Genomic DNA, 26,841 nt, shown 5'->3' with positions numbered 1-26,841 from the left:
GCTGTAAATTCTGAACGCCACGCAACGCCGGGAAGAACCGATATAGCGTGCAACAGCCAACACTACAGAGCGCTCCCGCCTCGCAGGCGCCCTGCAGCCGCTGGCCACGCGCTCGTTCTCGCCCCGCTCAGCGCGGCTGCCTAGACGCATGCGCACGCTGGCAGCGGTTGTGCCCGGGACTCAGCCCTGCGCGCGAGGGGCGGGGCCGGAAGTAGCTCTTTGTCTCCCTGTTGCTAAGAGACGGAGCTTCCACAAGCCAGACCGAAGTTCTCAGGCTTATTTTCCTCCCTTTCTCCGCTTCATCGTCTCCGAATTGCGTCACCATGGCGGACCCAGAAACTGAAGGCCTGCGAAGCACCTTTCCCTCTTACATGGCGGAGGGCGAGCGGCTCTATCTGTGCGGGGAGTTCGCTAAAGCCGCCCATAGCTTCAGCAACGTGAGTCGCGCTCTGAACCTATCAGCCACCCATTACTGAGGTCCTGATGATGCCTGAACCACCCTGTTGTTTCCATTATTCCACTGTTACTGATTGATGCGCAACTGTCACAGATAAGCCCCTGTTTGGCCGTTTTCTACCAATTCCCACTTGCTTTCTGCCTGGTTGTTAATAACCAACCTCTGTGTTAGCAGTGACCTCGTCTCCTACTTTTTTACTTAAATGTTTCGCGATTGGCCTCCTTCCTCAGTTTCCCATAACTGGCCGGGAGATTGGCTGGGAGGCTGCTTGCAGAAGTGAGGTCTGTGGCACACGGTTGCTTCTGGAAGGTGGTCAGTGAATAACTAACATCGTAAAACTTTACTGTAGTATAAATCGCTCCACCCGACCCTAAGGGGATTGAGTGCTATTTTAGGATACCAGGCATACTGCTAAGTGGCAAGCTTATGGGGGAGGTGCTGTTATTACGCCATTTTGTAGATGAGGAAACTGATACAGAAGTTGAGTAACATGCCCAAGATCACTGAACTAACGAGTGGCAGAGGAAGGATTCAAACTCAGACACTCACACTTCAGTGCTGAGGTGCTAACCACCATACTCTACTGTACTGTCTCCCAAATAAGCTTTTGGATGTTTTTATGACTGTTTCTTTTATAACAAATAGCCCGCTTGTTACAAATGGAGTGGTAGGATAGCCCTATAACCAGTCCTAAGGCGCCCCCTAAAGTCAAGCTTCTCAACTGCTACCTAGAGTCTTTTGGCCCTTTGGATCACCAACCACATCCTAAAACCAAAAATAATTGATCGGATGGGCCAACAATTAAGTTCAGGGGCCCTGCCCCCGCGCATTCTCCTCTTTCTGGATCCTGTTTCATCCTGGAGAAGCTCAGGTAGTGAGAAAAGAACATCCCGAGGACCTATAGCTTTAGGTGAGAAGTGGCCTTTTCTAGGAAAGAAAGTAGCTACTTCCTCTTCCTGGAAAAGTGTGAAGGTCTTAGACAGGGGTGGGTACAGTCTGATGCCTCAGCAAGGACAGTACACTGCAGACTATGGTAATGATCTCAAACAGGAGACGAGAGGACATGAGAAGAGTGGAACAGGAGAAGAGTGGAAGCATTCTGCTGCCACTTCAGGGCCAAAATCACAGTTTCCATTGTCCCAGCATTTTCCTCTTAATCCCCTGAAATAGTGATTCATTCTCAATAAGCTATGTAAAAAGAGAGGGCACGTGGAATGGATAACCAAGTTGCAGATTGTCTAAAATCCATTTTGTTAGCCTTCAGAATGCTTAGCCTTCGAGTAGTATTTTGAATGTGTTGTGCAGCCATTACAGGTTCATGGTTGAATTTTTGTGCACCAAACACCCTATGATTCTGAGTGGACTGGAGGCATCCCAGACACTAGGAGAAATTCCGAATATCCACGGGGTAGTATATTCTCACATCTCAACCAGTGGTTTCCACAATAGCTTGTGATTTTACCTTGTTCCAGATGAGCCAGATGCGGATAACCTAGTTGACTGAGCAGAGATCAGTGGGGTGCTGCTTTTAGTCTGAAAAGATCCAAAGACCTGTTTGCTAGCCTGTGGAGTCCCCTTGAAACTCTGGCAGGAGAGTTTGGGCGGCTGTGTCCATTTCGGCTTCTTACCTCGCCCTGCCTGGTGCCTGTTGATCTGAGTGGTTCCTTCCTCAGGCTCTTCACCTTCAGAACGGAGATAAGAACTGCTTGGTTGCCCGCTCCAAGTGCTTCCTCAAGATGGGAGAGCTGGAGAAATCCCTGGCAGATGCTGAGGCTTCACTCCAGGGTGACCCGACTTTCTGCAAGGTGACCGTAAGGGTGGGAGGACTCACTCTTGCTTCGTCACTGCCACCGCCTGCAGCAGCCTCTGATTAGTAATGGTTGAAGAACCAGCCAGACTGCCTGGAGTTTATTGCCGTTTCCCTTCATAGGTTACTTGCCTGGCTCTCTGCCCCTGTATCCCAACATTTATCCTCAACCCAGGGACCCTTCTGTTCCACCACACCTGAGTCCTAGAAGGCCTTGTCTGCTCTCCTTGATTTGACTTCCTCTCATTTCAGGGGATTTTACAAAAGGCGGAGACCCTGTACACCATGGGAGACTTTGAATTTGCCTTGGTGTTCTATCATCGAGGCTACAAGCTGAGGCCCGATCGGGAGTTCAAAGTTGGAATTCAGAAAGCCCAGGAAGCCATCAACAACTCAGTGGGAAGTGAGTGACCGTGAGGCCTATGCCCTTATCCAGGAGGCTCTTGGAATCCTTAGGTTTGGGGGAAGGCCTGAGGAACACTGGGTGAGCAGCCACCACCGGAAGGATTTCAGGGAGTCCTAAGCTTGGATTTGGCTGCTCACGATTTCCTTGAGGATTAGGAACTGTCCACTGGGAAGACCAGTCCCCGATCCACTGTACTGAGCACTGCAGTGTCTGGTTCTCTCCAAAGCCAGATGAGAAGCACCATTTTACTCACCCCAAGACAGACGAGTAGGCCTCTTTTTGGCCTGGTGTCATAGGGTAGAATGAGGTCCTGAGCCCAGCCTTCCCCGGTCCCTGGCTTCCTCCCTTACCTCATACGCACCAAGGGCTGGCTCTGCCCATCAGCTTAGTGGGGGTGGGGGTGGGTGGAGAGCTTGCCACTGTGGGTGGCAGAGTGTGGAAATGGAGAGCACCCCTGGTGCCCAGGGCCTGCTGTGGCCTTAGGCTAGTGGGGGCTGTCTGGCTCCTAGGAGTGTTGAACCATTTGCTTGCTAGCCAGCCTCCACCATCCTCCTGCCAAAGGCAACTATTTCCCCATAAAATGTGGGATAGATTGTGCCCGGGGGCCCGGCCGACCTGAGCCCCAGCTTTTGTCCTTGCAGGTCCCTCTTCTATTAAGCTGGAGAACAAAGGGGACCTGTCCTTCTTAAGCAAGCAGGCGGAGGTAAGGGCCCTGGCTGCTCTGACATCATCTCCTTCAGAAGGCAGAGGCCACACGTGCCTAAGGAGCACAGGAAGTTCAGCTCGGTGCTCTGTGATGACCTAGAGGGGTGGGATGGGGGCAGTGCTGGGAGGGGGGCCCAAGAGGGAGGGGATATAGGTATACATATAGCTGATTCACTTCGCTATACTGCAGAAACTAACACCACACTGTAAAGCAACTATACTCCAATTAAAAAAAAACAAGTCTTAATGGCCCTCGTGCCTGGGAGTGATGAGCTCCTGGCCAGTGCGGGAAGTCATGAGATTCTGCCCCAGCTCCTGAGGGGTTTTGGGAGTGTAGCTGTTCCTGGACCAGACACACTCCATGGTTCTCAGCCCACGGAGGTCCTGGAGGGAGCGGTCTGGGATCACAGGCTCAGGGGACCTTGGCTGGGTGCTCCAGGCTCCTTTCTGAGGCTCTGTTGGGTATTGCTCCATATTCCCAGAGCATGCAAGCCCAGCAGAAGCCTCATCCCGTGAGACAGCTCGTACACCATCCCAAGAGAGAGTCCAAGCGGAAGGGCTCGCTCAAGAGCGAGAAGGTCATCCGACAGCTCCTGGGCGAGCTCTATGTGGACAAGGAGTATCTGGAGAAGCTCCTGTTGGATGAAGGTTTCGGACACTTTTTTTGCAACAGGGAACTCGGGGCAAAGGAAATCTGGGGTGGATGCTTAACGTATAAGCCAGAGGCAGAGCCTTTCAAAGGATATTTGCCGACACGTTCCTCTGGAAAGGTTTTGCTACCATTCTCATTTTCCAGATGAGGAAACTGAGGCGTAGGGAGGTTAAGTAACTCAGTGACACGGCTCTCGGATTTGAATCCAAGAAGTCCAGTTTCTGAACCAGAGCTCTTAAATGCTATGGTACCCTGGAAGGGAACGCCGAAGATTTACCACTGCGGTCCCCAAAGGGGTATCCCCTGAGCCTTCAGTCTGTACAGAGGGCAAAGGAATCCAGCTTGGAGGTGCTAGAAGGGGAATCCTAGGACCGTGGAACTATAATGTCCTAAAACCTCATCTGCTCTAATCCCTCCTTTTATCAGAGAGACCCCGAATGGGGAGTAACTTGTCCAAGGTGACGAGCAAGCTAGTGGTGGAGTTGACAGCAGAGCCCAGGCCTCCTAGCCTCCAGTGCAGCACTCTTCCCACCACACCATGCTGGCAGGGAGAGGATATAGGATGGAGCCTATTTCCTCATTAGACATTCATTATATGACTGTCTCATATAAACATGGGTGGTGGGAGTGTTGCCATTAGCTATTGAGCCTGAGCAGGGATCACCCTGGAAGCCAATGCCTTTTCTCCAGAACTGACTTCCCAAGGTCCTGTGTAGGATTCCCGGCAGGTTGTGTCTCAGGGGCAGCTTCACTGCTGGCACAACTCCTCTGTAACAGGCCTGGATGCTTCCCTCCCTGCAGAGGAGCTTCCATGGAAGGAAGAGGTGGCCGGAACATTACCCAAGTGGCCTTGCAGCTTTGCTCCCAGCTCTGACCCCTGGTTAGGCAGGTGGGCAGAGCTCGGGCATGCCCCTCCAGGTCCCAGCTTGCACTGGCACACTTGGCACCTGGGGACTCGCTTGTCCCTGGCAACCTGGACCAGGTTGTGCATTTCTACTTTGTCTTCTCTGAGGACACAGCTTGAAATAAGGGAGCCCCGAGGGCTGGGAGCTTTTCAGAAAGCTATCCACCGGCTGCTGCTTCTTCTAGCTCCTCATGTCTTGCCGTAAGGGGCCTATGCCCGAAGCCCTGTGCCATGGGAGTGCCTGAAAAGGGGGGCTCTGGCCTCGTCTGGACCCAGTTAGACCCACTCTCCCATGCATGTGCTCTTGCTCTCATTACTGTCCCCCAATTCCAGGGAGAGGTCCCCACAGGGAGACCCTTAGCCAAGAGGAGGTGACTCCCCTTAGACGCCTCCCCACACCCTTGCCCACAGACCTGATCAGAGGCACCATCAAGCGCGGCCTGACCGTGGAGGACCTCATCATGACGGGCATCAACTACCTGGACACACGCAGTGACTTTTGGAGGCAGCAGAAACCCATCTACGCCAGGGAGCGGGACCGGAAACTGATGCAAGAGAAGTGGCTGCGGGACCGCAAACGTCGGCCCTCGCAGACGGCCCGCTACATCCTCAAGAGCCTGGAGGACATTGACATGTGTGGGTGGTGTTCTCAGAAGTGCAGGCCTGTGGCCAGGTGGGGACAGAGCCGCGTGGCGGCCGGAGCCCCTGGCTTCGCTGGCCTGTGGATGGAATCTGGAGGGGGAAGTGGGCTCCCCTGTCAGCCAGGGGGGTGCTCCCCGCTCCACATCCCCTCTCTCCCTTCCCAGTGCTGGCCAGCGGCAGTGCTGAAGGCAGCCTTCAGCAAGCTGAGAAGGTGCTGAAAAAGGTGCTGGAATGGAACAAAGAGGAGGCGCCCAACAAGGACGAACTGGTCGGAAACTTGCACAGCTGCATAGGGAATGCCCAGATCGAGCTGGGGCAGATGGTGGCAGCCCTGCAGAGCCACAGGAAGGACCTGGAGATCGCCAAGGAATAGTGAGTGCCTGCAAGGGCTTGGAAGGCCAAGCGGCTGAGGCCGGGGGCGGGGGCTACGTCTCGGCCTTTTGCCAGGGCTGCTGGTGGCTGAGCTCCCCCTTTCTGCCCTGCGTGCCTGAGGTGGATTCCCCCAGAGGGAGGAGCCACCTACCCAGGACAAGGGCACACCTAGACTGTCAGCTTTTTTGCCACAAGAGGAAGGTAGTGGCCCCAAACTCCAAAAAGCTCCCAGTGGTTTGGCTCTTAGGGATATTTTTATTTTTATGTCATCTCCACAAGCATTCATCACCTCCAGACATGCCACTCCAGACAGTGGCCAGACACAAGGCTCATTTCCCTGCAGAGAGAAAACAAAAAGTGACACAGCTAATAAATCGCAACTGTGCTAAGTGTCATAAGGAAAAAGTACAGGACCCGGTGCTACGAAAAGTGTATTCCAGGAGGACTTGACTGGGCGTTGGGGACACACTTGGCCTGTGGGAGGGCCCAGAGGTAGGCAGGAGGGAGCTTAAGGCCGAGAGGAGGCTGGACCAAGCAGGTAGGGGTTGGATCAGGCAGGGTCTCGGAAACCATGGCACTGACTAAGAGCTTGGGCTTCGAAGTTGTACCTCCCAGCTGTGGGGCCTTAGGCAGGCACTTAACTAACCTCCTGGGTCTCCTCTGTCAAATGGACATAACAGTAGCCCTTACCCGATAGGGTGGAAGGGAGGGCGACATGCAGAAGTTCACATGAAGATCTCAGAACAGCGCTGCGTATACGTGATGACTACTGTGTTGGTTCTCGGGAACCAACTCTTCCCGAGACTTGATGGCCCCTCTCAGGGGTACCATCGCTTTCTGGGCACCCTGGTTCTAACCTCTGGAGTCATTTGTGACCTTCTCTTGCCCGGTTCTACTCGCCCCACAGTTCTGAGCCTCTCTCAGTCTCCCATCCTCCCATTTTTTTTTTAACTTTTTAAAAACTTATTTAATTTATTTATTTTGGCCACACTGGGTCTTAGTTGCAGCATGCGGGATCTCTTATTGAGGCACGCAGACTTCTTAGTTGTGGCATGCGGGATCTAGTTCCCCGACCAGGGATCGAACCCGGGCCCCCTGCATTGGGAGCGCAGAGTCTTAGCCACTGGACCACCAGGAGAGTCCCTCCCATCCTCCCACTTCCTCTCAGGTCAGCCCTCACCTCTCCCTGCCTCGAGCTGCTCCCACACGTCACCTCCAGAGACATGCTGATTTTCACCTGTCGACTGTCCTTCCACTGCTGACACACAGGCCTTGGGCCCTCACTGCCTGCAGGTTAAAAGCAGATGCCTTCACTTGGCACTCAGGGCCCTCTCTGAACCCACTTCTTCACAGCCCTCCAATGTCAGTCCACTCTTCTGGGTCAAACCGGATCTCCTGAACACGCCTGCCACCTGTGTTCTCCCCCACCACCTGTGTTCTCCCCCTTGCTCATCCGAGTCCTACAAGCCGTCCGTCCATTCCCAGCTCATTTCTCACCTGCCCTCACCGTGCTGAGCAGGAATCTCGCATGTTGGCCATTCCAGGAGTAGAAAACAAGCAAACAACAACCAGCTTTGGAGACAGACCTGAACTTGATTCCTGCCTTTGGCACTTAGAAGCAGTGTGGATTTGATTCAGTTGCTGACCCTCTCAGTTTCCTCATCTCTAATGAAGGCATAATAATACCAACTCATGGGGATTTTGAGGATTAAATAAGTATATACAGTACTTTGGATCCAACTTTCTCCCGTGCCCTAAAGACATAAATCTTTACTTCTTGCCTCCCTTCTGAGCTCCGGACCTGCATATGCAACAGAGTCCAAGGCATTTCCACTTGGATGTCCCACAGGAGCCCCAAATTTAACATGTCCAAAGTGGAACCCCTCATCTTCCTGCCAAATCTCTTGCTTCAGGGCCCCCTATCCGTGAAGATGGCACTGGTGGCCACTCAGTCCTCAGGGAGGAGCCAAGGTGGCTTCCCAGACACCTCCCTCCCCTCACCGCTCACGCCAGCCCGCCATGGCCCATCCACGCCGCCTCCTGCCATCAAGAGAACATTCCCTTCTCTCTTTCCCTCCCACAGCTCAGTCCAGACCTTCCTCACTTCTTGCCTGTTTCCTCCGACCTGGGTTTCCTGCCGCCCAGCTGGCCCTTCTGTGCAAAACAAAGCCAGTGGTCGGGAGACAGTTCCAGCGCCCGGTTCTGCACAGCTCAGACGGTCCTTCCTGACCTGACTTATCCTGACCTCGGTTGACCAGGCTCTCTCCGGGCCCTTGGGCATCCTGAGCCCTGGCCAACACCTCTCGGCTCTGCTTCTGTTCAGCCTTCTCTTTTGCCAGCCCTTTCTTCATCAGCTCCCTCCGCCCCATCCTTCAAATTGTAAAGAAGTGTTTTTTTTATTGGGGAAAGCCCACCATGTGCCCTAGAGTGACCTAGCAGCCCTCCTCCGTGCTCCCTCTCCACACGCTATACGTTTCTCGCCTGCCCTGTAGACCTTGGATTTTCTACTCCCTTTCTCTTCCCAGCATCTGCCACGTCATGGGCATGTGATGCATGTGCGCTAAGTGGCTGGTTAAGCAAACAGAGGTGTTCCTTAAACAAGCTTAGTTCCTTTGCAACATCCACAAACGGGCCTCCAGTCTTTTTTTTTTTTCTTGGCTGCGCCGGGTCTTAGTTGCGGCGTGTGAGATCTTTTTAGTTGCGGCATGCATGCGGGATCTAGTTCTCCGACCAGGGATCGAACCCAGGTCCCCTGCATTGGGAGCGCTGGAGTCTTACCTGCTGGACCACCAGGGAAGTCCCCAGGCCTCCAGTCTCACCCATGAGTCTTACCTGTGTGCCCCACGGGTATCCTCAGTGGAATCAGCCCTGCCCCCACCTCCAAAGCCCACCATCCTTCCAGGCGCAGCTCAAATCCCGACTTGTCTGAGCAGCTTCTTCAGTGACCCCAGCCCTCAATTCCTTTCTCTGATTACTCTGTGGATGACTTGATGGCAAGCTTTCTCAGTCCCATTACTGCCAAAGATAACACTACACATTATTGTTACAAACAAATTAACATATTTCAACTTGTCTATTCACACTGGAAAAGAGCACCCACTCTGGAAGGGGAGGCTGACATCAGAGCAGCAGACACGGCCGAGGAGCCGAAGAGAGGGGAGCTGAGGGGGCCTCAGAGAGGAGGGAAGGAAAAGATAGGACAAGGGGGTGGCTCCCTAGGCAGAGGGACAGGGCAGGGGTGGAGGGCTGGGGGAGCGGCAGCTCGTGTGCTGGGCAGGGGGGCCAGGACCTGTGGGGCATGGGAGGACGGGAGGCCGTGCTGAGGAGGGAGGACCGTAGCCGGAAGTAGTGAGGGCCGATGAGGGCTTTGTTTTCACACCAGTCCGCGGCCTTGTGCTTGACCCAGAGCTGTGTGGTGCTAACGTCTCCCCCCAGCCCCCAACACCACACTCCCCTCACTTCCCTGGGGCCGCGTTGAGATGTGTCCCCCTGGCCCCTTTTCAATGTATTTACCTACGTATTTATGTACATGTGCACATACATAGGATTTTTAAAACCGAAGTGACTCACTTCTGTGGTTTTTTAAAAAAGTACGTGCCTTGGAAAGGAATGTCTCATTCTTCGAATGGCTTCACAGAAAGGTATTTCAGCACCCACAGTATGTACGCAGGTAACTGCATCCCTGCGGACAGACACTGAGGCTGCTCCCTTTTGCCAGCACACACAGAGCTTCGGTGAGACTGCAGACAGATGTGGGTATGTCTGCGGGTAGAGGGATGGCTTGGTCAGGTTTGCATTTAAAAGGCAGCGCGGCCATGGTGGGGAGAGTAAATCAGAGCAGAGTTTCCTGGAAGACAAGGAAGTCTGCCACAGTGGGCCAGGGGCTGAGGGGCGAAGGGAAGAAGGGGAGCTTGCCTGAGAAGGGAGGGAGTCGGGGCTGGGGGGGGATGCTGGGGGAGGGGGCTGCGGTTGGGGGAGGCCTTTCTTGGTTTATTTGTTGGGAAGGAGGTATTTTTTAACAGATCAGAATGTTCATATGGTAATATGGTAATAGTAAAGAACCAGTGTAGGGGGGAGCGATTGCCTTTTCTTTATGGAAATATCTTTTTTTTTAAGGTATAAATTTTTTTACTGAAGTATAGTTGATTTACAATGTTGTGTTAATTTCTGCTGTACAGCAAAGTGGTTCGGTTATAAATATATATACATTCTTTTTCATATTCTTTTCCACTTGATTTATCATAGGATATTGAATATAGTTCCCTGTGCTATACAGTAGGACCTTGTTGTTTATCCATTCTATACATAATAGTTCCATCTGTTAACCCCAAACTCCCCCTCCATCCCTCCCCCACCTCTATTTATGGAAATATAGTCATCGCTTTTCTGATGACACGTGAATACTGAAAAAAAAATGTAGATTACATGGATAAATTAAAAGTTTCCTTCATACTCTCATTTCCCTTGGGTAATCACTGTTAATAGTTAGATTTACATTCTCTATTTCTTTTTAAAATGCCCGCTTTTTAATTTATTTACTTATTTTTTGGTGGTTTAAAACAACACATTTATTCTCTTATAGTTCTGGGGGTTAGCTGTCTGAAGGCAGTTTCACTGGCCACAATCAAGGTGTTGGTAGGGCCACACTCCTTCCAGAGGCTCTGGGGAGAATCTGTTTCCTTGCCTTTTCCAGCTTCTAGAGCTGCATTTATTGCACTCCTGGGCTCGTGGCCCCTTCCTCCATCGTCAGAGCTTTGAGCACAGCTTCTGCTTCAGGCCCACACATTCACTTTTAACACTAATGGGGCAACGGACGTTGTATGTGCTCCCATAATCTGACTTTTTAACTTAATATATCAGGGACTTTTTTCATACACAAAAAATTGCACTGACTGCATTCAGATTGTTTCCACTGTTTATTACTACAAACAACACCCTACTGAGTGTCCTTGTCACATTATATTCTGGAGGTGAATTCCTAGAAGGGGAGTTGCTGGACCAAAGGGATATCTTTGCAGCTGTTGCCTGTTTGCCCTCTGGAAGAGTCCCAATAATGTCCATTCCCGGCCACAGGGCTCAAGAGGGCCTGGGTACCGCAGGCTTGCCAGCCTGGGCATCGTCCCTCCAACTGGCCCTTCTTTGCCTTCTTTCCAGTTTCCGTAGTGCCTAGAATGGCCTTGTCTTGCTTCTTCCCCACAGTGATCTTCCTGATGCCAAGTCCAGGGCCCTGGACAACATTGGCAGGGTTTTTGCCAGAGTTGGGAAATTCCAGCAAGCCATTGACACGTGAGTGACCCGGGACTGTCCCCTCCCTACTCTGGGGCCAGGACATCCCACCCTCCCACTGGACTCCCAGACTGGGGCAGGATGTCAGGCAAAGAGGCATCAGAAGACCCGAGTTTGGCACCTGGCTGTGCTAAGAGACCAGGGGCAAGCCACTTTGTAAACTCTGTGGCTCATCAGTTAAATTAATTAATAGAATAGAATCAGCATTTTCTCCAAATTTCCCAGTGACAGGAGTCACCGAGGACACTTGTTAGGCGTATGAATGACTGGGCCTCTCCCCTGGAAATTCTCGTTCTACAGGTCTGGGTTAGAGCTCAGGAATCTGACTTTAACAAGTACTCCAGGTGACCCTTACTTTGGGCAAGTTCAGGACCAGGTGGACCATTGACTTCTGGGAGCTCTTCAGAGGTTATTCTGTCACTCTGTGCAGTCACGTGGGGTCACTGGGAATGGAGTCTGAGCTCTCCAGAGGGCTTAACTGCTGGACTTTTGATGTCCAGCCCTGGGGCTGGTGACCTGCTCCAGTGGGGTGACTCAGCCCCAGGGAGGCTCGGGGGCGGGCTTGACCGCACAGAGAGAAATTGTCCTTCAGGCCTTCGTTGCTTGACTAGAATAGACTTGATCACCAGAGCCTTCTGTTCTACGTCATATGGTTTCCCGAATGGCCCCTGGTGTCTAGGTGCCAAAAGACAGAGGCCTGTGAGCGTTCACCTACCCATTTGTATCTTTTTTTTTTTTACATTAAAATACATATATTTCTTTTAAAATAAAAATTTAATACATGTCAATCCCAATCTCCCAATACATCACCCCCCACCCCCGCCCCCGCCGCTTTCCCCCCTTGGTGTCCATACGTTTGTTCTCTACATCTGTGTCTCAATTTCTGCCCTGCAAACCAGTTCATCTGTACCATTTTTCTAGGTTCCACATATACGCGTTAATATACGATATTTTTCTCTTTCTGACTTACTTCACTCTGTATGACAGTCTCTAGATCCACCCACGTCTCTACAAATAACCCAATTTTGTTCCTTTTTATGGCTGAGTAATATTCCATTGTATATATGTACCACATCTTCTTTATCCATTCGTCTGTCGATGGGCATTTAGGCTGCTTCCATGACCTGGCTATTGTAAATAGTGCAGCAATGAACATTGGGGTGCATGTGTCTTTTTGAATTATGGTTTTCTCTGGGTATATGCCCAGTAGTGGGATTGCTGGGTCATATGGTAATTCTATTTTTAGTTTTTTAAGGAACCTCCACACTGTTCTCCATAGTGGCTGTATCAATTTACATTCCCACCAACAGTGCAAGAGGGTTCCCTTTTCTCCACACCCTCTCCAGCATTTGTTGTTTGTAGATTTTCTGATGATGCCCATTCTAACTGGTGTGAGGTGATACCTCATTGTAGTTTTGATTTGCATTTCTCTAATAATTAGTGATGTTGAGCAGCTTTTCATGTGCTTCTTGGCCATCTGTATGTCTTCTTTGGAGAAATGTCTATTTAGGTCTTCTGCCCATTTTTGGATTGGGTTGTTTGTTTTTTTAATATTGAGCTGAATGAGCTGTTTAAATATTTTGGAGATTAATCCTTTGTCCGTTGATTCGTTTGTAAATATTTTCTCCCATTCTGAGGGTTGTCTTTTCGTCTTGTTCATGGTTTCCTTTGCTGTGCAAAAGCTTTGAAGTTTCATTGGGTCCCATTAGTTTATTTTTGTTTTTATTTCCATTACTCCAGGAGGTGGATCAAAAAAGATCTTGCTGTGATTTATGTCAAAGAGTGTTCTTCCTGTGTTTTCCTCTAAGAGTTTTATAGTGTCCGGTCTTACATTTAGGTCTCTAATCCATTTTGAGTTTATTTTTGTGTATGGTGTTAGGGAGTGTTCTAATTTCATTCTTTTACATGTAGCTGTCCAGTTTACCCAGCACTACTTATTGAAGAGACTGTCTTTTCTCCATTGTATATCCTTGCCTCCTTTGTCATAGATTAGTTGACCATAGGTGCGTGGGTTTATCTCTGGACTTTCTATCTTGTTCCATTGATCTATATTTCTTCTTTTTTTTTTTTAAACTTTGGGTTTATTTATTTATTTATTTATGGCTGTGTTGGGTCTTCGTTTCTGTGCGAGGGCTTTCTCTAGTTGCGGCAAGTGGGGGCCACTCTTCATCGCGGTGCGCAGGCCTCTCATCATCGCGGCCTCTCTTGTTGCGGAGCACAGGCTCCAGACGCGCAGGCTCAGTAATTGTGGCTCACGGGCCTAGTTGCTCCGCGGCATGTGGGATCCTCCCAGACCAGGGCTCGAACCCGTGTCCCCTGCATTGGCAGGCAGATTCTCAACCACTGCACCACCGGGGAAGCCCTGATGTATATTTCTGTTTTTGTGCCAGTACCATATTGTCTTGATTACTGTAGCTTTGTAGTATAGTCTGAAGTCAGGGAGTCTGATTCCTCCAGCTCCGTTTTTTTCTTTCAAGACTGCTTTGGCTATTCGGGGTCTTTTGTGTCTCCATACAAATTTTAAGATTTTTTGTTCTAGTTCCGTAAAAAATGCCATTGGTAATTTGATAGGGATTGCATTGAATCTGTAGATTGCTTTGGGTAGTATAGTCATTTTCACAATATTGATTCTTCCAATCCAAGAACATGGTATATCTCTCCATCTGTTGGTATCATCTTTAATTTCTTTCATCAGTGTCTTATAGTTTTCTGCATACAGGTCTTTTGTCTCCCTAGGTAGGTTTATTCCTAGATATTTTATTCTTTTTGCTGTAATGGTAAATGGGAGTGTTTCCTTAATTTCTCTTTCAGATTTTTCATCATTAGTGTATAGGAATGCAAGAGATTTCTGTGCATTAATTTTGTATCCTGCAACTTTACCAAACTCACTGATTAGCTCTAATAGTTATCTGGTGGCACCTTTAGGATTCTCTATGTATAGTATCATGTCATCTGCAAACAGTGACAGTTTTACTTCTTCTTTTCCAATTTGTATTCCTTTTATTTCTTTTTCTTCTCTGATTGCCATGGCTAGGACTTCCAAAACTATGTTGAATAATAGTGGCGAGAGTGGACATCCTTGTCTTGTTCCTAATCTTAGAGGAAATGCTTTCAGTTTTTCACCATTGAGAATGATGTTTGCTGTGGGTTTGTTGTATATGGCCTTTATTATGTTGAGGTAGGTTCCCTCTATGCCCACTCTCTGGAGACTTTTTATCATAAATGGGTGTTGCACTTTGTCAGAAGCTTTTTCTGCATCTATTGAGATGATCATATGGTTTTTATTCTTCAATTTGTTAATATGGTGTATTACATTGATTGTTTTGCGTATATTGAAGAATCCTTGCATCCCTGGGATAAATCGTGGTGTATGATCCCTTTAATGTGTTGTTGGATTCTGTTTGCTAGTATTTTGTTGAGGATTTTTGCATCTATATTCATCAGTGATATTGGTCTGTAATTTTCTTTTTTTGTAGTAGTCTGGTTTTGGTATCAGGGTGATGGTGGCCTCATAGAATGAGTTTGGGAGTGTTCCTTCCTCTGCAATTTTTTGGAAGAGTTTGAGAAGGATGGGTGTTAGCTCTTCTCTAAATGTTTGATAGAATTCACCTGTGAAGCCATCTGGTCCTGGACTTTTGTTTGTTGGAAGATTTTTAATCACAGTTTCAATTTCATTACTTGTGATTGGTCTGTTCATATTTTCTATTTCTTCCTGGTTCAGTCTTAGAAGGTTATACCTTTCTAAGAATTTGTCCATTTCTTCCAGGTTGCCCATTTTATTGGCATAGAGTTGCTTGTAGTAGTCTCTTATGATGCTTTGTATTTCTGTGGTGTCTGTTGTAACTTCTCCTTTTTCATTTCTAATTTTATTGATTTGAGTCCTCTCCCTTTTTTTCTTGATGAGTCTAGCTAATGGTTTATCAATTTTGTTTATCTTCTCAAAGAACCAGCTTTTAGTTTTATTGATCTTTGCTATTGTTTTCTTTGTTTCTATTCATTTATTTCCGCTCTGATCTTTATGATTTCTTTCCTTCTGCTAACTTTGGGTTTTGTTTGTTCTTCTTTCTCTAGTTCCTTTAGGTGTAAGGTTAGATTGTTTATTTGAGATTTTTCTTGTTTCTTGAGGTAGGCTTGTATAGCTATAAACTTCCCTCTTAGAACTGCTTTTGCCACATCCCATAGGTTTTGGATCATCGTGTTTTCATTGTCATTTGTCTCTGGGTATTTTTTGATTTCCTCTTTGATTTCTTCAGTGATCTCTTGGTTATTTAGTAACATATTGTTTAGCCTCCATGTGTTTGTGTTTTTTATGGTTTTTTCCCTGTAATTCATTTCTAATCTCATAGCGTTGTGGTCAGAAGAGATGCTTGATGTGATTTCAATTTTCTTAGATTTACTGAGACTTAATTTGTGACCCAAGATGTGATCTATCCTGGAGAATGTTCCGTGCACACTTGAGAAGAAAGTGTAATCTGCTGTTTTTGGATGGCATGTCCTATAAATATCAATTAAATCTATCTGGTCTATTGTGTCATTTAATGCTTGTGTTTCCTTATTAATTTTCTGTTTGGATGATCTGTCCATTGGTGTAAGTGAGGTGTTAAAGTCCCCCACTATTATTGTGTTACTGTCCATTTCCTCTTTTACAGCTGTTAGCAGTTGCCTTATGTACTGAGGTGCTCCTATGTTGGGTGCATATGCATTTATAATTGTTATATTTTCTTCTTGGATTGATCCCTTGATCATTAAATAGTGTCCTTCCTTGCCTCTTGTAACATTCTTTATTTTAAAGTCTATTTTATCTGATATGAGTATTGCTACTCCAGCTTCCTTTTGATTTCCATTTGCATGGAATATCTTTTTCCATCCCCTCACTTTCAGTCTGTATGTGTCCCTAGGTCTGAAGTGGGTCTCTCGTAGACAGCATATATATGGGTCTTGTTTTTGTATCCATTCATCAAGCCTGTGTCTTTTGGTTGGAGCATTGAATCCATTCACGTTTAAGGTAATTATCAATATGTATGTTCCTATTACCATTTTCTTAATTGTTTTGGGTTTGTTTTTGTAGGTCCTTTTCTTCTCTTGTGTTTCCCACTCAGAGAAGTTCCTTTAGCATTTGTTGTAGAGCTGGTTCGGTGGTGCTGAATTCTCTTAGCTTTTGCTTGTCTGTAAAGCTTTTGATTTCTCCATCGAATCTGAACGAGATCCTTGCTGGGTAGAGTAATCTTGGTTGTAGGTTCTTCCCTTTCATCACTTTAAGTATATCATGCCACTCCCTTCTGGCTTTGTAGAGTTTCTGCTGAGAAATCAGCTGTTAACCTTATGGGAGTTCCCTTGTATGTTATTTGTCGTTTTTCCCTTGCTGCTTTCAATAATTTTTCTTTGTCTTTAATTTTTGCCAGTTTGATTACTATGTGTCTCAGCGTGTTTCTCCTTGGGTTTATCCTGTATGGGACTCTCTGTGCTTCCTGGACTTGGGTGGCTATTTCCTTTCCCATGTTAGGGAAGTTTTCGACTATAATCTCTTCAAATATTTTCTTAGGTGCTTTCTCTCTCTCTTCTCCTTCTGGGACCCCTATAATACAAACGTTGTTGTGTTTAATGTTGTCCCAGAGGTCTCTTAGGCTGTCTTCATTTCTTTTCATTCTTTTTTCTTTAGTCTGTTCCGCAGCAGTGAATTCCACCATTCTGTCTTCCAGGTCACTTATCCGTTCTTCTGCCTCAGTTATTCTGCTATTGATTCCTTCTAGTGTATTTTTCATTTCAGTTATTGTATTGTTCATCTCTGTTTGTTTGTTCTTTAATTCTTCTAGATCTTTGTTAAACATTTCTTGCACTTTCTCGATCTTTGCCTCCATTCTTTTTCCGAGGTCCTGGATCATCTTCACTATCATTAATCTGAATTCTTTTTCTGGAAGGTTGCCTATCTCCACTTAATTTGGTTGTTTTTCTGGGGTTATATCTTGTTCCTTCATCTGGTACATAGCCCCCTGCCTTTTCATCTTGTCTATCTTTCTGTGAATGTGGTTTTTGTTCCACAGGCTGCAGGATTGTAGTTCTTCTTGCTTCTGCTGTCTGCCCTCTGGTGGATGAGGCTATCTAAGAGGCTTGTGCAAGTTTCCTGATGGGAGGGACTGGTGGTGGGTAGATCTGGCTGTTGCTCTGGTGGGCAGAGCTCAGTAAACCTTTAATCCACTTGTCTGCTGATGGTGGGGCTGGGTCCCCTCCCTGTTGGTTGTTTGGCCTGAGGCAACCCAACACTGGATCCTACCCGGGCTCTTTGGTGAGGCTAATGGCAGACTCTGGGAGGGCTCACACCAAGGAGTACTTCCCAGAACTTCTGCTGCCAGTGTCCTTGTCCTCATGGTGAGCCACAGCCATCCCCGCCTCTGCAGGAGACCCTGCAACACTAGCAGGTAGGTCTGGTTCAGTCTCCCTTGGGGTCACTGCTCCTTCCCCTGGGTCCCGATGCGCACACTACTTTGTGTGTGCCCTCCAAGAGTGGAGTCTCTGTTTCCCCCAGTCCCGTTGAAGTCCTGCAATCACATCCCGCTAGCCTTCAAAATCTGATTCTCTAGGAATTCCTCCTCCTGTTGCCGGACCCCCAGGTTGGGAAGCCTGACATGGGGCTCAGAACCTTCACTCCAGTGGGTGGACTTCTGTGGTATAAGTGTTCTCCGGTCTGTGAGTCACCCACCCAGCAGTTATGGAATTTGATTTTGCTGTGATTACGCCCCTCCTACCATCTCATTGTGGCTTCTCCTTTGTCTTTGGATGTGGGGTATCTTTTTTGGTGAGTTCCAGTGTCTTCCTGTCGATCATTGTTCAAGCAGTTAGTTGTGATTCCGGTGTTCTTGCAAGAGGGAGTGAGAGCATGTCCTTCTACTCCACCATCTTGAACCAATCCCTGTATCTTTTTATAATAAAACATTTTATAGTAAATGTGCTTAATGTTAAAATATTAATTTGGAGAATATAGAAAAGTAAAAGAAAAAGTCTTCAGTCCCACCACCCAAAGACAAGTACTAATTCTAATCCTGCTCTTACTTTTATTGATACTTTGTTTTTTCATTCCAGTCTTTTTTCTGTGTTGATTTTCTCTTACATGTGCTTAATAATATTCTTAAATGTTATTATGTTATTTCAAATGCTGTTTTACAAACATTATTTTCAACTCTTGTATCAAAGCCAGTCCCATAGATGTACCAAAATAGCTTTGGTAGTTTAAAAATATGTTAATGCTTGTTAGCTCCACCCCTGTTTCTAAAAGGACTGGTGGTTGGAGAACATTTTTTCTTCTGCCACCAGTAGGAAGCCCGGCCTCCTGTGGCCGAGTGCGGAGCCTGAGCGAAAGGAGCTGACCCTGGTTCTTGTGTCCCCAGATGGGAGGAGAAGATCCCTCTGGCCAAAACCACCCTGGAGAAGACCTGGCTGTTCCACGAGATTGGCCGCTGCTACTTGGAGCTGGACCAGGCCTGGCAGGCCCAGAATTATGGTGAGAAGTCCCAGCAGTGCGCCGAGGAAGAAGGGGACATCGAGTGGCAGCTGAACGCCAGTGTTCTGGTGGCACAGGCACAAGGTATGGGCCCCATGAGGACCCCCCTACCTTTCGCATGTCAGGGCCGGGAATCCTGTGGCCTGAACTTACCATCCCAGTGTACCCCTGCGCTGAGAGTTCCGATTCTGAGAGTGGGGATAAACCCCTGCATTTTGACCAGCGTATGTAGTGCCTACTTTAAGCTAAGCTCAGTTAGTTAGGGCTTGGGGGCCCCTGAGAGCTGCCCTGCCCTTGAGGAACTCATCTGCAGACCAGCACAGTGTCATGTGGTCATCAAAACAGCTCCACTCCTCTTGCCTCGGTAGCCTTTACATGTGCCTTCTTGTACTTAATCACTGTGCAAGCCAGTGATGGAGGCATTATTGTCCTCCTCTTAGAGTTGGGGAAACGGAGACTCCGAGTGGTTCAGCAGATTGCCCCAGGTCACGTGAGGGAACTTTTTAGGGTGATGGAAAAGTTTTAAAACTGGGTTGTGCTGATCATTGCACAAGCCTATAAATTTACCCCAAATCATTGAACTGTATACTTACGAATGGGTGCATTTTATACTAAGTGAATTGCACCTCAATAAAGTTGTTAAAAAACAGCAAGGGGCAGGGGTGAGGAGGAACAGATGAAACAAGATTGGTGATATTTTGGTATTTTTTAAAATTTTTTAAACTTTATATTGGAGTATAGTTGATTTACAATGTTGTGTTAGTTTCAGGTGTACAGCAAAGTGATTTAGTTACACATATACATAGGTCTATTCTTTTTTCAGATTCTTTTCCCATATAGGTTATTACAGAGCACTGAGTAGAGTCTCCTGTGCTGTGCAGCAGATCTTTGGTGATTATTTTATATGTAGTAGTGTGTATATGTTAATCCCAACCTCCTAATTTATCTCTCCCCACAACCTTTCCCCTTCAGTAAGTTTGTTTTCTAAGTCTGTGAGTTAGTTTCTGTTTTGTAAATAAGTTTATGTGTATCATTTTTTAAGTTTCCACATATAAGTGACATCATATGATATTTGAAGCTGGGTGATGAGTAATGGGGGTTCATGATACTATTCCCTCGACTTTTCTGTATATTTGAAATATTTCATAATATGAACTTAAAAAACAAGTAGCTTACAGTAATAAGTAAGCAGTGGAGCTCGGGCTCCTAATTACTGTGCTGAGCTGCCCTGCTCCAGGCACGCAGCTGACCCCAGAGAAGGAGGAAGCGTGATAGGTGCTCTGATCAGGGGCCTTATCACACATTCACTTATTCACATCACAAATGCTTACCTGGCACCTTCTAGGCACCAAAGCTGGGCATACAGTCGGGAGCAAAACTGGTAACTATTTCCTGCCCCCATGCCTGAGGAGTAACTTTTAAGCAGAAACATTAAGAATGCAAAGGCACCAGCTGTTCCAAGATCTGAAGACAGAACTTTTCAGCCAAAAGGACCGCATTTAGGGCGGTGGGCAGGAGTTTGACTAATTTAAGAAACTGAAGGAGACCAGTGTCAAGCTCCTGGGGGCCAGGAAAGTCTGGAGGAGGCTGGTGAGGGGCCAGATCCACAGGGCCTCATGGGCCTCGTTACATATTGTAGATTCTTTCCTAAAAACATGGAGAAAACCACTTGAAAACTGTAAACTGTGGAAGACATGATTACTGTGGCTTTTCCTAGAACTCTTTTCTGTTCCTATGAGGACTTTTCTTTTTTTGGCTGTGCAGCAGGGCTTGCGCGATCCTAGTTCCGCAACCAGGGATTGAACCCAGACCCCAGCTGTGAAAGCGCCCAGTCCTAACCACTGGAATTCCTTTGACATTTATTGACATTTATTCAGGGTGGTCTCTGAGGGATTACAGTGGCTTTCCTTCTTTTCAAATGTGTATTTGAAAAAGAAATATGTATTGACCTCATTCACTGACTCCACAGACTTTCAGAACTATATTAGAATTGCTTTTCAGATGTAATGCCTTTTGCAGTTTGACTTATGGACACAAGGCCCTTCTTTCCCTGGGGATCCCAAAGCAGTTCATGGGAGGGGGGGGCGTGGATCTTGGGGTACTCAGTTATAAGAGGAAGCAGCGGTGTGTAAAGAAAGTGGAGTGTGGTGTTCCCAGACCCTGGCGGGTGAGCACTTTTCTCCTTCCTTACTGAAATTAACCTCTTTTCAAGGGCAGTCAGTCAGTCCATAGGCCATCATCCCTGGCCCAGCACTAACCTGTCCGGTGAGTGAGCTCGGGGGAGCTGCCTCCTCTCTGGGTTCAGATTGTACCAGCGTGGGCATTGATGTCCCAGCCGCTGGCCCACGAGTCACAGCCAGCCCATCCAGATTTGTTTGGTCTCCACAGCGTTCTTAACAAATTTGAGTGAACATTAAAAAAAAAAAATCTCCTTTTCTGGAACAATCTAAAGATGGGGCAAGATGGAGTTGTCCCCCTGGAGACGCATGATGTGGGCACAGACCCCTTCCCTCACTGACTCTTTGCACCTGAAATCCAAGGCTCAGCTTCTCAGGTTCTGGTCCTTAGTGGTGAGGTGGCCCAGGAATGTCTGGAAAGGGTGGTGCTGGGAGGCCCAGATGCTGCCCGCCTGGGGCTGCTCCCGAGGGCCGCTGGCACCTGCAGGGCAGCCGCATCGTGCAGCACACAATGTCACAATCTACCTGTCTCCCTCGTGCTCTTCAGTGAAGCTGAGAGACTTCGAGTCGGCAGTGAACAACTTTGAGAAGGCCCTGGAGAGAGCGAAGCTCGTCCATAACAACCAGGCACAGCAGGCCATCATCAACGTGAGCCTCTCCCCGGCTGGGCCGGCTCTGGGCGTGGGCGGGCCCCGGGGCCCTCAGCCCCAGATATTTATCACCCCCCAACCGCAGGGCACGTTCTGGGTAGGGCAGTGGCTTTCCACTGTTTGTTACTGCCATCAGTTTATATAGCAACCCAACCAATACCCATATTGTGAACTTTTGATTTTGGGCCGCGCCTTGCAGCGCAGCTTGCAGGATCTTCGTTCCCGGACCAGGGGTCGAACCCGCACACTCGGCAGTGAAAGCTCGGAGTCCCAGCCACTGGACTGCCAGGGAATTCACCTCAATACACATATTTTTATTTGTAAAAACAGACAAAAAATAGAAAGTTTTACAAAACATATTTACCTTTACTATGTACACTGATATTTCCTACTCTATTCTATTTTCTTTTCATTCCTTTTCTTTAATGCTGGCTGAGCCCTCCTAAGCGGATTTTAGGACTCGCAGTTTGAAAAGTACCAGCCCCCCCATCCCCCCACCTGCCCCCAGGAGTCAATAAGAAATCAGTGTGATTGCCTTACTCACTTGCGCTGCTTGGTCAGGCAGCCACTAGCCACCTGCAGCCATTTAGAGTAAAAGGAATTAAAAGTAAGTAAAAGTTACAGTTCAGTTCCTCAGTCACACCAGCCATGTTTCAAGTGCTCAACAGCCACGTGAGGCCTCTGGGTACCACACGGTGCAGATCTAAAGTCTTCCCATCACTGCACCAAAGGTGACGACCATGGTCCCGGCCCTCAGGAAGTGTGGTGTCTACAGGAAGCTTAAAACACAACCCCCTCGTTCCTGACCTGTGTGACAGGGACTAGGGAATTCAGCATGAGAGCCTCAGCGGGTAGGCAGGGCTGGGCCTTTCCCCTCAAGGAGGGTTTGAGGTCGCCTTGGAGGCTGGGCAGGTTTTGAAGGTAGGAGGCAAAGAGAAGCGCCTGTCAAGCCAAATGGACCCACGGCCCTAAGTGGCTCCTCACGGGACCAGGCCCCTGACCTTTCACCCCCTGGAATGGCATCTCCAGGCAGGAAAGCATACGAGGGAGGCAGACCAACGCTGCACAAGAGAGTCCAGGCCCGGCATACGTTTCCTGAGTGTCTAGTGGTGTTCCGCCCCCGGGCGAGTCACGGGGAGGGCTGCGACGAAGAGGGCAGAGTTGCCCTCAGGATGCACACAGGCTGAGTTCCAGGTCCCCGTGGGTCCTGCAGACACCGTGGAAGCCCCTCGGAAGGCAGGCCAGCCCCCAGCCCCAGTGTGTGGCTGAGTCCCCTCCGTGGCTTGCTGCCTGGCTGAGGGCTGAAGGGCTTGCCTTGTCTCTTTTACATTGGCTGAAGCCAAAAGAAGCTTTAGGTAAAAAGGTGGGACTCAGTAGACAGACGCAACCCCCAAGAACAGGCCTGAGCCCGAGGGAAATGAGTTTGAGTTGCCTGCAAGCCGCGGTATCTCTCATACCACTTAGTGTGGGGAGTTCCAAGTGCATAGTATCCACTAACCTCAGGGCGGGAGTCTTCAGAGGAGCCGGGGGAAAGGGGAGGGGGCAGGGTTCTGCACAGCCCTGCCTCCTGGCGCTGGGGCTTGGGTGGGGAAAGGACAGGTCACACAGTGTTAAGAGAGCTCACCAGCTCCTCTGCCACCCACAGGCCCTGGACGATGCCAACAAGGGCATCATTGAAGAGCTGAAGAAGACCAACTACAGGGAGATACTCAAAGATAAGAAGGAGAAAGGTGAGTTCTGGGGCCCCGAAGACGGCAACCTCAGAACCCTCCCTCTGCTATCCTTTTGGCAGCCTTCGCCACGCTTTCCTGCCGCTCCTTCGGTCGGGGGCTTGGCACTGCTCACCGAGTATTCTGATTTCAGTGCCGCCACCAACCCCAGCCTTTCTTGGGACAGGAGAGGGAAACCTCGGGCTGGGGTCAGAACCCGTGCTGTCTGCCCTATTTCTTCAATACTCCCGTATTTCTTTAATCAATTCATCAACTATTTGTTGAGCGCTTGTCACGTGCCAGGAAGGTGTGAGATTTGGGAGGAGACAGAAGCTCGGTCCCTGCCCTGGAGGAGCCCACAGCCCAGTGGGAAAGCCAGGCAATTAGAGTTGCCGGCGACCAGGGCTCCTGCACCGGAGCCTGCTGTGCAGGGGGACGGTGCTCTGCTGTGAGAGCCTGGGCAGGGGCGCTCCCAGTTCTGTGGGGAGGTAGGGAATGCTTCCAAGAAGGAGAATCTTCCGCTTCAGGCTCCAAAAGATGCCCAAGCATTTTCCAGATACGAGATGGAAGGTTGAGGGCATTTCCGGTGGGAAACAGCAGGAGCAAAGACAGAGGTGGAATGACAGTAGCTTACACTGCGGGGGCTCTTACCGCTGGCCCGACACTGGGTTAAGCATTAGACAGAATGATCTCACTCGGTCCTCACCACCTAGGAGGTAGGTACTGTTTTGGGGGCACTGGAGCCTGAGTGATCTGCCCACATCACGCAGCAGTCTGACTCAGAGCCACACTGTCCCCTGCTGCCGGCAGCTGCTCTTCAGGGCCAGCAGTGGGCAGCGCAGGAGTCGGGGCAGGGGACCCGAGGGCCAGCTGAGGTGCATAGGTGGCAGGGCTGTGTTCCTGCTGGCCGGTCTAGCCTTATCACATTCTTTCTCCCGAGGGCTCCAGGGAGTAGAGAGGCCTTTGATCCCCACCTTGCTCTAGGCTGTCTGACTGGCTCCCATGAAAGGAGTGAGGGAAGAGGAAGTGGCTGGGACTCCAGGCCCCACGGAGTCGACAGGGACCAGGGACGGGCCCCAGAGGAGCAGGGATGATAAGAGAAGCTGACCTCCACTCGGTGCTTCCTGCATGCCAGGCACTCGTCTAAGCTTTATACATACCGACTCATCTGATCCCTCCCAGAGCACTAAGAAATAAGTATTCCATGCTTGATTTTACGGATGAGGACATGGAGGCAGAGGGGTTAAAGTCCCACAGCGGTTTCCAGTCCCCAGCAGCCTACCTCTGGAACCCATGCTTTTCCCATGCTTCTGCAGTTTCTGTCCGCCCCTCTGAGGGGGCCCTCCCTCCAGCCAAATCGCAGTAAAGGGGAGCTGGGGCTGGGGCTCCGGGCTCCTCGGGGGACAGAGCCCCTTGCAGGCACCGAGGCTGAAACCCTCTCTGATCCAGGTACAGCAGCGGGAATTTGGGCATGGGGTTTCTGGGCACCTGAGCAGCCAGATGACAGCCTTTTATTATCCAACACCTGCCACGTGGTGGCCAGATCCCCTCAGAGAAGATCTGCCTCTGCCTCCACACACCCTTGGAACTGCTCTCAGAAGCCACAGAAGCAATAATGTGAAGGGTACAGCAGGGAAATGGCAGATGCTCCAAGCATCCTCCTCCCTTGGCCGACGGAGTGCTGGGAAAGGCGTCCTGAAAACTCCTCTGGAAGGCCCTGAGGCCAGCGGCAGCTGCTGGGCACGTCCCCTCCCGGACAGCAGGTGGCAGCATTGCATGTGTCTTGGCCAAACCGCGTCATTTTCCTGCTCTGAACCCAGAGCCCCTATAGGCGGCTTAGAAACCAGGGCTTCCAGGAAGAGAATGTGGAGGAGACTCAGGAAGGGATTGGTAACTTTTCTCTGTAGCTGGTAAAAACAACAAGCAAAGATCCCTTGGGTTGTAAAATTGCTCTCCATCCGAACTTCCACCACAATCTGCTCACATTTTTACGGGGAACCTCCCAACAAATGATGAATATGCTTCCCAGGGACAAAGGGAAATGCAGAATGAGGATGCTGGAGAAGAAGCCTCTGTCCTTTCCCAGCACCTGTGCTAGTTCTCGTAGGGAAAAAGAAAGAATGTGGTCTGGGGGCAGACTGCCCTGGGTTCAAATCCTGGCTCTGCCAGTTATTTATTTGCAGTGTAACCATCGTGTGTGATTTCCCCTTTATCAATCTCAGGTCCCTTGACTGCAAACTCGAATCAGTAACACTATGCAATTTTTTGATGACCGAACGGTATAATCTATGCCGCTCACATGACGCCAGGAACAGAGCTGGTGCTCAGTAAATGATGATCCCTTTTCTCATTTTGGAAAGGGATGCTGTCTCTTAGAAGCACAGGCCCCCACAGGCTGGGGTTCCCCCAGGCCCGGAGACGGACAAACTTCTACCTTTCTTCCCTCCTTTCTCTTGTTTTTCAGAAGATGCCACTACGTTGGATAGTATAACAGTGATGGCAAAGGAGAAGGAAACGAAGAGGAGAATGAGAGATGAACCCGAGAAGGTGATGAAGCAGTGGGAGCGGGAGCAAATGGAGAGTGAGAAAGAGACCGAAGGTGACTTGTCTAAGGAAACCCTGGGGAGCACAGCTAGTGGACCAGAAGAACATACGCAGAGAGGAGAAGTAGAAAAAGCCAGCCCCTCAAGGAGAAAAGGACCAGCTGCGATGGAGGGAGGTCCAGGAGATGTTGCCAAGGGACAATCTGGAGAAGCAGGCAGGAAACTAACAGAAGTGAACAGAGGGGAAACAAGAGAAATTTACAGGAGGCCTTCAGACCTGGACCAAAACCTCTCAGAAGAATCAAGCACAGGGAATCCGAAGAACTAGAGAAGACACTTTCAGAAATCGGCAGAAGAGGGTCAGAAGCACTGGGGAAAACGGAATCGGGAGAAATAAGAGAACCGGAAATAACAGAAAATTCTGAAAAAATGGAAAAAGATGAAAAGGAAGATGAATGAAGCCATCGAGTAGGCATTAGGATCAGGAGGCTGGTGTTCACAGGGACCATGGAGATCTTATTAAACTGGACCTTCAAGCTGAGATTTGTCTCTAATAGGAAAACATGTGGACTGGGTCCCACAGGTCACCTCTGTCTCTTTCTATTACTGTTTTCCCTTTAAATGTGCATCTCTCACTCTTACAAACCCTGAGTCTGTCATTTTGCCTCCTTACCCCCACCCATTCTCAGAAGAGCCTTAGAGAATGAATGAGCGGGCATGGGGTACCACTCTCCAAGCAGAACTCTGATGTTCTGATTAGGTGAGAAACACGGAGACCCCCAAACAAGGCCTGACCCAGAATGTGACCAAGGTGTGAAATGCGGTCCTCCTCCCCAGGCCCTGTGCAAGGACCTCATGGAAGAAATGAGAAAGGTGCTAAGAAGAAAGGGTTTCAGGAGAGTGAAGAAACGGATGAGCTCCAAGGAACTCAAAAAGCTTAAAGGGGGGAGGAAAGAGAAAGGCCTGGGAGTAGAGGTATGTCTGCCCAGCTGCTGGCCATTAGTTTGTCTTGCTGAGTACCTACTGTGTGCAGGGC

General features: G+C 49.0%; 1 protein-coding gene across 1 annotated transcript; it reads left to right on the top strand.

The window, feature by feature from the left end:
* The first annotated feature begins 242 nt into the window (after positions 1-242).
* ODAD4 (outer dynein arm docking complex subunit 4) lies at positions 243-26,450 on the top strand. Its single transcript, XM_061174963.1, is given in 13 exon segments — positions 243-437; positions 2,131-2,262; positions 2,517-2,667; positions 3,312-3,373; positions 3,858-4,023; positions 5,343-5,567; positions 5,738-5,945; positions 11,145-11,231; positions 18,614-18,810; positions 21,451-21,551; positions 23,199-23,283; positions 25,727-26,110; positions 26,113-26,450. Coding segments are annotated over 13 exon segments (2,064 nt in total). The 5' UTR covers positions 243-323; the 3' UTR covers positions 26,265-26,450.
* Positions 26,451-26,841: the final 391 nt, after the last annotated feature.

The sequence above is a fragment of the Eubalaena glacialis genome, chromosome 19 (genome assembly GCF_028564815.1).
Source record: "Eubalaena glacialis isolate mEubGla1 chromosome 19, mEubGla1.1.hap2.+ XY, whole genome shotgun sequence".
NCBI classification, from domain to species: Eukaryota; Metazoa; Chordata; class Mammalia; order Artiodactyla; family Balaenidae; genus Eubalaena; species Eubalaena glacialis.
The sequence above is the reverse complement of the archived record's forward strand: the minus strand, read 5'-3'. Positions and strand labels throughout refer to the sequence as shown.